Genomic DNA, 14,188 nt, shown 5'->3' on the forward strand with positions numbered 1-14,188 from the left:
GAAAGGCAGCATAGAATTTTTTAAAGTAAATAAATAAATGTTGACCCAGCTCTGCTCATACGGGTGGAACTCAAAGAACAAGCTACTTTCAGTCACTAAAAGCCCCAAATATGAGGCAACACTGTTGTATGATTCAATCCATGCAAAGTCACATTGGGCATTGTCTAGTTCACAACAACAAATATCACTGGAGCAGTTCAAGAATTCAGCCACACACTAACAGGAAATAAGAAATGGTTATGAATTTCAAGCTGTGGGTATCAAGCAAACCAAGACATTTGTGGGGCATGTGCACTTCATACAATAGCTTACCCAACTGCAAACAAGTTGTGCCCATCTTTTTCTGCTTCTGCAACATATCAGGACACTAAGAGGTGAAAAACTACGTATCACCTCAGCTCAAGGACCATTCACAGTGATTACAAAACTACTATGTAAGGGTTACTTGCCCTGACCTGGGTGGCCCAGGCTAGCCTGATCTCGTCAGATCTCAGAAGCTAAGCAGGGTCAGCCCTGGTTAGTATTTGGATGGGAGACCACCAAGGAAGTCCAGGGTTGCTGTGCAGAGGAAGGCACTGGCAAACCACCTCTGTTACTCTCTTGCCATGAAAACCCCAAAAGGGGTTGCCATATGTCGGCTGCGACTTGACGGCACTTTACACACACAAACACACACACACCCAGACACACACACACGGGTTACTTGATCATTCTGAATAAAGTAAGGTCATGATGAAGATGCAGGTATATGACTAGATACACTGAAGGCCTCAGTAATAACAACGACTGGAAATTATTTGGGCCTTCTTAGATTTGATTATTTTTTTAAAAAAAGTGAACAGCTGACTCATCATATAACCAATAATTCCCACTGAAACAGGAGTGTGTATAAGACTAGCAGACTGGAAAGGGGAGTGGGAAAGTCACACCCTGTAGTTTAATGGCTTTTAAGAGGCAAGTAAAACGTACTTTAAACCTGCATTCAGACATTATGGAAAAGAATGCTTTTAAAGATAGCAAGCAATACCACTGTTGGTTTTTGTTTGTTTGTTTGTTGGTGGGGAAAGGGTGATTTCAAAAGCTGGTCATATTCCAAAAAGCTGTTGATAGATTTCTATTCTACAAATGTGGAGGTCACTAGAATTCTCACCTAGAACTCTTGGCAGCAAAAGGGAGGCTGTACTTCTTCAGAACATTTTCTGCACATAGAAAACAGAAAGCTAGTTATAAAACCTATCAAAACAATACTTTCAATCAAAACAACAAGGCTCTTGGCAGGTATCCTAAATGCTGTATCAGCAACATTTCCTCTAGCCTATGGAGCATTCCTCCAATATTAGTGGCTTTTCCACAAGAGGAAATTGAAGGAAGGCTTCAAACTTTGATGGGCAGTCAGGCAAGATACATGCCCTTCGTTTTGCACTTTCAAAATAAAAAAAAATCTTTTCATTCATTCTTATTTAAAATTAGAATAATGAGAAGCCAAAAATTACTTTCACATAGTTCTCTTGTCTTTAGATTACCAGCATGCATGGTTTATGTTTAGCTCTGTTTGCCACTATACAGTATGGAGGAGGCACAGAATACTGAGCTCACTAGATTCTCTAATATGTGCATCATAGCAGGAAAGGAAACACTGCTCAAGAGAATTGCTGCCATGTCCTTCGGGATTTCTAAACATTCTCAGCAAGACATTCAAAGAATAGGCTTATTTTGAATTCTACTCACCTACCTGTATTTATCTCCCCCCGCAATATGTTTTCTATCCAAAGACTGAAGTTCTGCTTTGTAGTATACCCAGAAACAACCAGACAACTGATTCATATTATATACTGTAAGTTAGCACCATCTACTGGACATGTGTAGGCTTACTTACAAGGAAACATTATTAGAGGGTCAATACAACGTTCTCTGCAGAACAAATCCATAGCAGGCAAGGGCCAATATAGAAAGCTTCAACAAACATTGAGTATCTGCACATAATCATGCCCTCTTATGTAAATAAAAGGATAGCAGCTTAGAATTTGGGCAGTGAAATAGGATGTCCCTCTGCCATGAGATAACTAGGACGCCTAAATCAAGCTTCTCCTTGTTAGTCTCTCTGACTGCAATATGAGGCTCCTGTTATCCATCTGAGTACTTATATACCATACCTTTCTCCACTACAGTCATTACTCAAGGCAAGTAACAACACTAAATACAAAACAAAATAATCATCTATTAGAAACATTAAATAACACAGATATGCCAGAGGCCATATCTATAACCTAGTTATAGCCCAGTTTTATAGTTTTGATGGAAGACCTGAGGGTTGGTACTGGCCTCACCCTTTCCAGGAGGCTATTCCATATTGCAGCAGGGCAGCAATAGAAAATATACTCATGTACCTTTTGTGGTTGTTGTAAGAAATAAACGCAGGTGTTTCCTTGAACATTCTGAAATGCTAAGCAAATTCTTATTATCCATAAACTAAATAAAGACTTCACAAACAAAATGTGCTTGAGGACCAGCATTATTTGCACAGCAAAATGCAGGTTTGTTTACAAGGGCAGACAAACTGCAAGTAGTTTAAGATGCAGGAATGGTGATCAAGCATCACCCAGTTCCACCACCCTCTGCACAACCAAAATAATGTTGGAAGAGTTGCGGTGTCTAGCGTGCAAAGGAACTGAGAAGAAAACCCAGCAGGGGGCAGGCAAGTGGTCAGCTAGTTAGGGCTGTAAGGTTAGAGACCTTTCCATCCTTTTATCACACCTCGTCTGTCCTTAGACTGATATTCTTAGGGGAAAATTTCCTCCTTCTTCTTGAAAGTCATTCTACCCTCTCTCTCCCTCCTTTGCTAGACAGACAGCTAGAGGTTCTGTCTCTCAGCTTTCTTATCCTAAAATGTAGTTCCCTCAATAAAGGCAACTTTATCTTTAATCAGTGAGTCTGATGCTTTTCTGCGTACTTAGCATACTCTGCCAACAAATTACAACACATGGGCAAGCGCAACACAGACCATTCAGAGTTTAATTTGCTCTCCTATCAAGTGATATAATTGGCATAAAAACTGATACTGGACCGCCACCACTCATACCTTCCACTGTTAACTCCACAGTCATTTGACGAACACCACCATCATTTGCGGCCTCACATGTGTATGGACCACTGTCATCCTCTTGCACTCCTTTGATCACTAAGCTGAAAATCCCTCGAACGCTGCAGTCCATTAGCCAGCGCTCTCCTCCGGTCAAGAGATGTCCATTTTTGTACCATGTGATCTGAGGTTCTGGATTGCCTCTGACCTAGTAAAGAGTGGGTGGGGCAGGGAGGTGGGAAAGAGATGAGGAAAGAAGAAATAAACACAGTGAGTGATTTTATCTGGAAGAAATGCAGGAGTGGAAGCCAGTGGAAAGTATTTTCTGAATCAGTATCTGTTAGATAGATACAAATTGTTGGGAGCCAAATGGCAAAAAAGAGAAAAAAATCAAACAAAAGAAGAGAAGCCATTGGATACATCAAGTTGTTAAATGCTGTTCCAACAGGCACCCACCCAGACAAAGCTTTTTCGGCCTGCTGAAAAGTTTTTAAGGGCATAAATGAGAAATTCTGAACAGTAGATTCAGAAGGCTAAACTATTACAACATATTGCAGCGTGAAATGCCAAAGTCGTATGGTGTTTTAAAAACTAACAGTCCTTGCAACTTGAGATTTCACAAATCCAAGCTTTCTTCATCAAATGCAACCAATATAGAAGGTGCTTAAAACATCCCCTGCTCACCAGGCACCATATAAACTACCAAATACCATTCAGGACAAAACAGAACTAGAGTGGCTAGAATGTTAGATTAGGACCTTGGTTACAATCTGTATTCAAACATGAAGCTCAGTAAGCAATCTTGGGCCAGTCATTCTCCGTCAGCCTAACATATCACACAGTTATAAAGACAAAGCTGAGTAGTGGAGAACTCTTATCATCTGCCCTGAGCTCCTTGCTGGGACAAAAATGGATAGTCTTTTCTTTTTGCCTCAAAGGTGTATGTACGTCACAGTAAATGTACAAAACATGATGGCAGTTGACCCTTCTAAATGAGTATAATGAAAATCCAAAATACAGAATTTATTAATATATTGGATTTTTCAGACATTCACATTTATCTGAAACTGAATGTCAGATACACTACTGATAATCACATTTGGGTGACTACTAACATTTTCAAATTTTAGACAGACATGGAGTAACAGATGTACTTTCAACATAAACTGGGGAGTTATAGCTCAATGTGATGCACTGTGTAAGATGGTCACCGGGAATGATCAAAGAAATTTATTGATGATCATTTTCTTTTATGGAAATCCATCTCCTCTGATCAGCACCAGTAGCACTGCCTTACACAGTGTGCGAGGTGGAGTTGTAATTATAACATGTGTGCACATAGTATATGTCCAGCTACATCTTACTGCCCATAAGGGCATCCAGTGCTGCTCATAAAACATAAAAACACACATGGTATACATTAACACTCCCCCCCAAATGCATCCCATTAGAAGCAGCAGCAAACAGGTCAATTAAAAATGGTAAAAGCAGTACATAAAAATGAAAGGGGTAAAAGCAGTTACTGCATGAAAACAAAGCAATAAAACAGCAAAACATGGCAGAACAGCAGCCATCCATGAAAAAGGGGGAGACAGAAAAACAATTAACATAGACCTCAAAGCTCTTTTGGAATAAAAATGTCATTAATCGTGCAAGAAGGCCAGAATAATCAACTAATAAATTAGTGGGAAAATTTTGATCAGTGACACTGAATGGAAAGATCTGTTCAATTATGATTACTATTTATTAACGGCAAATATACCACAATAATGTGAAGATGTGAAACAGTTACCATCACATTCAAAAAGACGTCTTGCAGCATGTTAAACAGTAAGGGCTGGAGCCAATGGTTCCCTTCCGCTAACTGAGGGACATTCCACTGGAGAAAGTACTCTGCCCTCTAGTGTAAGAGGAAGAGCCACTTAAGTTGGAAGAAGAAGAAGAAGAGTTGGTTTTTATATGCCAACTTTCTCTGCCACTTAAGGGAGAATCAAACCGGCTTACAATCACCTTCCCCAGAACAGACACCCTATGAGGTAGGTGAGGCTGAGAGAGAATGACTTGCCCAAGGTCACCCAGCTGGCTTCATATGTAGGAGTGGGGAAACAAATCCAGTTCACCAGATTAGCCTCCGCCACTCATGTGGAGGAGTGGGGAATCAAAGACTTCAAACTTTGTAGAACTCGTAGGCTAGGATACAGGCCAGTGAGAATTCAGAATAGCAGTGCTATATATTGGTAATAACACAGTTTTCCTATATTTGCTAGCTGAGCAAATTAACACCTGTTGTATTTTCTCTATTTCAATATACATCTAGCAACAGAGGACACACTTCATGCATCTGCTGAAGTGGGATCTAGTTCACACAAGTTTACGCCACTGTAAATCTGTTATTATAACCCCACTCCTTTTGTTTTTGCTCTTTTTTTAACAACAGAACAAACACAGATGCCTTTCTGGAATGTGTTGCCATCAAGGAATCACGAAGGGACTGTGGCTCAGTGGTAGAGCATCTGCTTGGCATGCAGAAGGTTCTAGGTTCAATCCCCGGCATCTCCAGTTAAAGGGACTAGGCAAATAGGTGATGTGAAAGACCTCTACCTGAGACCCTGGAGAGCAGCTGCCAGTCTGAGTAGACAATACTGACTTTGATGAACCAAGGGTCTGATTCAGTAAAAGGCAGCTTCATGTGTTCAAGTTACCTTATGACCTGTCAATAATAAGACATGCATTTTATCAAGCAGTTTTGTACGAAAGGAGTCTATCCAGGAAATAACAGCAAAGCAGCACACAGCTGAATGTGTCGATATTTTGAGCTACTAAGTAGATTAAATGCCAAAACTATTTTTCCACCAGGTGGTGTTCTTTGGCAGTTATTATGTAGTGTAGATTCAAGCACAATTTCCATCTTGAGAATACTTCCATTGGCCTGTAGATCACACTAACCCTCCCCCTTCGTCCCAACACATACATCAGGCTGTTACTTTGCGTCTGAATTTCATTTATTGTAAAAAAATATTGAGAAGACTAACATAATGAGAAGACCAACATACTGAAATGGGGTGGGGTGGGGGGGTATAGATCTATGGCTGAATCCTGGTTTGTGTCAGGCACCAACTACAAAAAATAACTTTGGGCTGCAAAGCTGGTCATACACTTCCATCAACAATGGGACTGCTTCAGATGAGTTGTGATCTTGATTGGGAGGCTTCAGTAGCCTGCTAAACATATTCCTCCCCAAGTCCATTTGGTAGACATACTTAGCAAAACTCTGTTACAACCTTCATTTCTACATTCTGGAGACAGAGAAGAATGTTCCCATATAATAAGGTAATGCCAGAATTATGGGGCCTGGCAACCATCTATAGCAGGGGTGTCAAACAAGGCCCATGAACCGGATCTGGCCCCTTGAGAACTCTTATCCGGCCCACGAGCCAGCTACCCCCGCCCACTCTCCATATGAGAGTGGCATCTGGCACCCCGATCAAGATCACTCAAAGAATAGCTCACGTCAACAAGATGGGTCACAAACCACTAGTCCTTTTCCTTCCTGAATGCACAATATGTTAAGAGTATTTCCTTTTACTTGAAATTGAATGGATCACTCTAGTATTATATTTCCCTTCACTCCAACTGGACCACGTTGTGCAATTCTCATTCTCATTCCATTCCATTCTTTTTTTTTTTTTTTTTTTTTACTGTTAGTGACATGGACTCCTTTGGCCATCTTTTGGCTCTCTCATGCATAAGCTTTCTTTTCTTTCTTTTTTTGCCCATGTGCTTCTGTTTTGCAAATATCAAATCTCTAATCTGGGAAAGGATAGCAGGATTGGTGCATATGTCCAAAAGGATGACGAAATTGCTCCTACAAACATGAGAAATGGGATGCTGATCGATGCTGCATGACAGTTGACTTTTATAAATGTTTTTAAATTCTGTTGTCTTTGGGGTTTTTTAGATTTATCAATAAAGCGATGACAAAGTAGGATAAGGAAAAGAGAGGCTGGAGTTTAGAATACATTGGCAATGTTTGTAGGCACAAATGTATCCCTGAAACAAATGCATCCCTGCCATAAAAGTGTCAAGTGATTCTAAAACAAACTGCCAGTTTGCTACCAATGGACCAATTCCAGAAGTGCAGCAGATTTTATATATATAATTTTAATGTAATTTTTCCTTGTAACATTTCCAGGTTTTGCAGAACCATCTGCCTTTAATAACACACCCACAAAAAGTGAGAGATTTCTGTTTTAACTACTGCTCTGTAGCATAAGGCTTTAACACTTATTTATAGCCCTGTCTGTTCTTTATATGGGCACCACATATCCTGAGAACAAGAATAATAATTACATTTTACTTAATACTCTTGAACAAACATGATCATCCCCCCCCCAAAATGCAGATTTCAACATACCTCTAAAAGACAATTTCTAGTTTTGACACTTCTTTCAAGATTTGTTTACTGATTAACATTGGCAATGTCTGAATGAGGAAACTTGTGCCTACAAACAGATGACAGACACATACCAGTGAGATACAACAGGAAGTTGCAAATGGCTGTATCTCTATTGCATCGCCTTATATATTATGGGCAAATGTCACATGTTCAAATATTTTGGATTTAATTGGGAGATATGTAATAGAGGTTTGGAAATCCCTTCTGCTACATAATGCAAATTTACCCAAAGCGGGTTGAAGACTGCAGCCATTAAAACAAATATTAGAGGACTTCCCTTTGAAATTTCTGTCCAGCAAATGACAGCGTAAGGCCCATGGTTTATAAGCAGTTCAGATACTAGAAGAATTCAATCTGCATCCCAAGAATAAAGGTTTCTGATTTAACCTTGAAACCAATAGAAGTCTAAAAACTTTAAGTGCCATCTACAATCTTTCAAGACCTCTTTGGACTACATATGTACTTCTGCTTGACTGAGAAAGTTGCAGTGGCTCACAACCATGATGAAAAAGAGCACATGCTGTGTGGTATAATGCAATCTGCATGGGGAGAGAATAAACTTCTACTACTGTTAGCAACAACTGCTTTGCTGGTAGATTAACTCTGCACAAAGATCTATATTGACCCTCACTAAACTCTAATCAGGAGTAAGATTAACAAAATGGGAAGACTATACTAAAGTGTGGCCTGAAATATGCCTGGGTCCCAAAAATGAATGTCAGTACTTTTGTAGAACTACTTTAAAATCTTGTACCACTACTGAAAGAATTCCACACAATATCCATTCAAATAATTTCATTCATATGGTTATTTCTCATGGATATGATGCTACCATCATATCAATGAGAGATGATATCTGAATGAAATTATTTGAATGGATATTGTGTGGAATTCTTTGGGTAATGAAACTGATTACCATGCCCAGCCCAGGAACTAAGAAATGGCAGCCTATGATAAGTCTGATCATACAAACTCACCTGATGATTCTGAGAAATTACCCCATGGTTGTGCATGTGTGGGAATGTAAGAACAATAAATTATTTTACTTATACTCATTGGTAATACAATGCAGTCTTCTCAAACCACATTTCAATCAAATGGCACTTCTAGTATGACACCAGAATTTGGAGGAGGAAGAGGAAGAAGAAGAGGAAGAAGTGTTTGTTTTGATACCTCGCTTTTATCTACCTTTAAGGAGTCTCAAAGTGGCTTACAATCACTTTCTCTTCCCCTCCCCCCACAACAGGCAAGGTAGGTGGGGCTGAGAAAGTTCTGAGAGAACTGTGACTAACCCAAGGTTCCACAGGCTTCATGTGTAGAAGTAGAGAATCAAACCTGGTTCTCCAGATTAGAGTCTGCTGCTCTTAACCACTATACCACGCTGGCAAATGACACTTGGTAAGTTCAGAATGTCAGCTATTAACAAAATATGACAAAGCCACAGTCTACTGTGGGCTTCAATGTCCAGCAATTCCTGGTCTCAAATCTTGGGTGTTTAATCAGTTTAATGTAAGTAATTGACTCAAAAGAGGAATTAAATCCAACTCATTCAAAACAACTCATGCCTTTCAAAGCATGTTTAGTACATGTTTGTATTGGAGTACAAGCAGCTGCATTTCAATTTTTTACATCTGGTGTTGCATAGGTTTCTTATTCCACATGCATCCAGTACTAATAAATCACCATTTCAGGAGTTACCTCAATATGCTCCTTTGCAAAGACATAAGTTTTTACATTCAGAGCATGCAACCATTTCCTCCAAATGATCCAAAAAAGCAAGAAAAATGCCAGTACTGTCTTTAATAAAATCTAAGAATATAAGAAAAGCCTTGCTGGGTCAGACCAAGGCCCATCAAGTCCAGCAGTCTGTTCACACAGTGGCCAACCAGGTGCCTCTAGGAAGCCCCCAAACAAGATGACTGCAGCAGCACCATCCTGCCTGTGTTCCATCGCACGCAATATAACAGGCATGCTCCTCTGATCCTGGAGAGAATAGGTATGCATCATGACTAGTATCCATTTTAACTAGTAGCCATGAATACCCCTTCCTCCATGAACATGTCCACTCCCCACTTAAAGCCTTCCAAGTTGGCAGCCATCACCACATTTTGGGGCAGGGAGTTCCACAATTTAACTATGTGTTGTGTGAAGAAATACTTCCTTTTATCTGTTTTGAATCTCTCACCTTCCAGCTTCAGCAGATGACCCCATGTTCTATCAAAACCACATTTTTACCTATCATTTAGAACTGATAAATACAAATATTTACTTGCTGGCAAACGTCACTAAGGGAGATCTTGCAATGGAAGTCATTTTAGAATTGTACCCAATGTAACTCTTGTCCCTGTGTACCTTTCAATGAAGGCAGAAAAAACAGGTATAATAGTCTTCAGAACAGATAAAATTTGCTTGGGTTCCACTTGGATAGCAATGCAAGAAACGTTTTGAACTTGTCCTGAGTGACAATGTCCAAAAGAGTACAGAGCTTGGAAGTTTCTCATTTCTCCTTTGGGAGACCATAAGCATCTTGTTAGTACAAAGTGGATGCAAAGTGGTTTATAAAATGGAGGGCAAACGTTTTAAAATCAGTATGTAAAAAAATAATTTAGACAATTGGTATAGTAGCAAAGACAACTATGAGCCTTGAAGTCCCTGTTTCAAATCTCACCTCAGCCATGAACTCATTAGATTGAGTTAGACAAGCTTCCTCTCCCCACTCAGCCTGTACAAACTGGCAATAGAGAGTGCTGATAACTCCTAGGATTTAGCACTGTTCTTGGGAGTTTCATCAATCAGTGTTCATATCAAAACGCTATTGTTGTGATGGTGCTTTGGGTCAATGCACTGATGAGAAAAACCCTCAGCCTTCTCCAGAGAGGGGATTAGACTGATTGTAGGGACCTGTGGGAGAGCCATTTCAGAAGTCCATCCTCAAGTTATGGATTTCTCTCTTCCAAATCTATTCTGGGATACTCCCAAATGATTTATGGTGTTCTCACTCAGCTCCGCTTTAAGCCCTGCTGTGTTTGGGCCCCTGTTCCCCTACTTGGTCTACCTATTTGTAAAATGTTTGAAACCACTGAATGTAGAATGCAATCACACGCCCTCTACTCTTCACTTTCTACTCCCCTGCCACACTCTTGCATAACGTCTACACACAAGATCTACTTCACTACCCAAGGTAACTGATGAATGAATTGAGAAAACACAGAAGGATATGGCAGGTATTAAAAATATGGACTTATTTTGAAAGGCCCATGCTGTCAGAGCAACGAACCACTCCCTGGCTTTTCCAAGAAATACAGAAATTACTACAAAGATGAATGAAGAAGCTCCAGCTAACCTCAACACTTATGGTATTTCCAACAGAGAAGTATTTATGACCTATCTACAAAAGTCATGGTCTCTTAGCAGAAAAGAAGACAGCAGATGCAGATCACATTGCAGTTTCTTGCAAACTGACTTCACCGTTAGTCACCACAGCATATTAATCTGGATACTGAAACATCTATCCAAGTGTTGTAATTTAAATGACTGCACACAGTTTTAATTATTTCTCCTGAGTCAAACTGGAGGTTTATAGAGCAATATTACATTTTTTAAAATGATAGGATATGGAAGACATCTGCAGTTATTAGATAATTACTGTGAATGTGTGCTTAGCATCATTATGAAACTGAACTAAATGGGGATCACTTGGAACTGACATCATTAAAATTTAAATAAAACATGTTCTCCTATATTATGTGCAAGAAAACTTTCCCGTACAGATGGGCCATAGTTTCAGCATTTGGGCTTGACATACTTTATTGCACTATCTCTTAGTACCCTTGCCAATACTGAGCTGTTTTGTCCACATTCTCTTCCCTCTTGCCTTCTTTTCACTTCCTGAGCCTAACATCCAGTTCTGCTTGTGGTGTACCACTTGCAAGTGCCCCATGACTAGGGTTGCCAGGTGGGTGGTTTTGGCAAGCAGGCCCACCAATCCACCCAGCCGCTCCAGAGCATCGATCGCATGTGCAGCCATGCACACATGATGATGTCACTTCCAGTTTTAGTTCCGGAAGCGCTGCATTGCCACAGCTGCTTTAGCACTCAAATCCTCAAAATTCAATGCTACCGCCCTTCCAGTGGTTGCATGGGGCAATGACCCAATAAAACTAAAAGTGACGTCATCATGTGCGCACACAACCACCCCAGTCCAGCCCTCTAAAAACTCCTGCCGATCGGGAGGGGGGACCTGGCAACCCTACCCAGGGCCTGCAAACCAGCAGGAGCTTTGGGGACGTCTGCAACATGATGTCACATCTGGGAAAACCTGGAAGTGACATCAGGTAGCTCTAGGAATCACCATAAACTCTACGGTGAGCTTCTAGAGTTACCTGCTGTCATTTCCATGCTTTCCATGGAAGTGACATCATGGTGCAAACAATGTCAATTTCTAAAAAATGTTTCTCTCCCCCCGCTGCTTAGAGTGGAAGAAGGCAACAAGGGCTGCTAGAAGAGGCCTCCTGTCATAGTGGGGATGCCTGGCAGCCCTGGCCTCACTAGGGTTATTAGAGCCATTCCCATGGCAACTAGAGGTGGACTTCTTCTTGAAGTGACTTCTTAGGAAAAATGCAATTGTTAAACTAATACTAAGGTTTTGAGGTTTTCCTAGTTAAGCTCCTATTTCATGCAGTTCATAGGTGGGGTTCAGACACACTCTAATTTTGTAAACAATTTTTTGGCATCTTACAACTTCTAATGTTGTAAAACGTTCAACTTTAGTCCATGAGCTATATTGTCTGCACAAGGATATTACCAACATGTCAATGTCTGAGGCACATGCAACTTTAAGTATTACATGAACTGAAAACATCTGAGGGTATATACCGTATTTATTAGTTTTTCAGGAAACCAAGAGCAGACACTTGCAAGCCTTTGGCTTCAAGCAATACAGATCTCTTCCCATTCAAGGTTAAACTTTTATTGTGGGAAGCACCACCTTTCACTACGACTTAAACCACAAACTGTGATTACTGCTGGGAAATCACATTTCTCCCTCCTGTGAATGCAACCAGTGCTACAGAGAAAGAGAAGTGAGTGTAACTGGTGAGTGTAACTGAGTGTAACTGGCTAGGGTCCCAGACTTGGACCAGAAGATCTAGAATCAAATCCCCCATATGGCCATGAACATCACTATGTGTTCTTAGTCAAGTCACACTCTCTCTAATATCTCTCTCACATGGTTGTTATTAGGATTAAATTAGATGACTACACACATGTCACCCTAACCACTTTATTGGAAAGTTTGCATACAAATGGGATAAGGCAAGACATCTTGTGGTAATGTCCTGACTTCAAATAAAGGCCTTGAAGGTATTCACAAAATAATCAGGCATCCCATAAAGAAAACAACTTACTTTATTGGCATCTCTGAACAGCTCAACACAGAAAGCTACCAAACAGAATCAGCCGGCAAACGAGGACAACATCTGAGTGCTGAGAAATCATTAAGATAATAAATACTCTACAGGTGTGGCTGAGAGACGCCTCTACTTAAGGAGACATTACATCACATCTCCCGTTTACCAAAAAAATAAAAAGCAAATAAAATACATACATATAACAATGAATTAAAACGTGATAAAAAGCACATATATTATACATGACCAATAGTACAATTTATGCCACTTCCATTCAATGTGTACACTAATCTAAGCCTCATTATCAAGAACCACATTCTTTGCCTTGACTCTTAAAGTTCTAGATAAGAGGTGGTAAATGCCACCTCAAGTAGCCTTTGTTAAAGGGACAAGATATTTTTCTCCAAGATAGATGGTAACCCTGTATATGATGGGCTGCTTCACACACAGAATTTTACCTAGACTGATGCAGGGTATATCCTGTGCACAATTCATGTATGTGTCTATTTAGCTATAATTACTTTTGCTTAAAGTTGCAACACAATGCTGTGTAAATTGTAAAAAAATTGTGGAGTGTAAAGCAATTCAAATTTTGTTCAGAGGAGATTCACCTTGCATCACTTACTGGCTGAACCTTAAAAAAAGAAATCCATTCCATTGTATTAGGTTCTGTTTTTTGTTTTGTTTTTAAACATCAAAAACAAAACTAGCACGGCAGAGCTGTTCCATAGCATATTTAAGATTACACCATAATAACGTGAAAGTAGTTCCAAGTGAAACCTGTGAAGCTGTCAATAAGCTTCCAGCAGCCCCTGAAATTTTCCACACTTACATCCCATTAAATTTCTGAAAACACCTGCAAGTCGGTACTTTAGTAAAAACTACATCCAAGCATCAGCACAGCAAATAATCCAGCAGGCTGCTTTAAGGGTCCATCAATCAGTTGAGGGACCTGCCAATAAAACCATGATACGCTCAAGTATTCATTTCAGGAACAGCCTCTGGCACAGTAAAAAATGATTCCTGAAAGACAAGGACAGGCTTTCATTGTGTTGCAAAACCCATGGGGGAGGTGGGCCCATGGGGGAGGTGGAACTGGGACAATAATCAGAAGCAGCTTATGCCTTTCAGCTTCTAAAAGGGGACCTGATTTGCTGAACTGACACTGCTGTTCAAAAACTACAACATTACAGGCTTCTCTCTTCTTTGCCCAAACTAAAATAAGACAGCAAGACACTTATTACA

At 40.1% G+C, this 14,188-nt stretch overlaps 1 protein-coding gene across 2 annotated transcripts in view; it reads right to left on the reverse strand.

Annotated features, from left to right (window-relative positions):
• MYLK (myosin light chain kinase) overlaps positions 1 to 14,188 on the reverse strand; it is a 160,921-nt gene that overhangs the window by 143,761 nt on the left and 2,972 nt on the right. For both annotated transcript variants that reach the window (XM_056861086.1, XM_056861087.1), the window contains exons 2-3: positions 3,080 to 3,287; positions 1,151 to 1,199 (exon numbers count right to left, since the gene is read on the reverse strand). In XM_056861086.1, coding sequence (XP_056717064.1) covers positions 1,151 to 1,199; positions 3,080 to 3,287 — 257 coding nt within the window. The remainder of the gene's footprint in view (positions 1 to 1,150; positions 1,200 to 3,079; positions 3,288 to 14,188) is intronic.

Source organism: Euleptes europaea, chromosome 15 (genome assembly GCF_029931775.1).
Source record: "Euleptes europaea isolate rEulEur1 chromosome 15, rEulEur1.hap1, whole genome shotgun sequence".
In the NCBI taxonomy this organism is placed as follows: Eukaryota; Metazoa; Chordata; class Lepidosauria; order Squamata; family Sphaerodactylidae; genus Euleptes; species Euleptes europaea.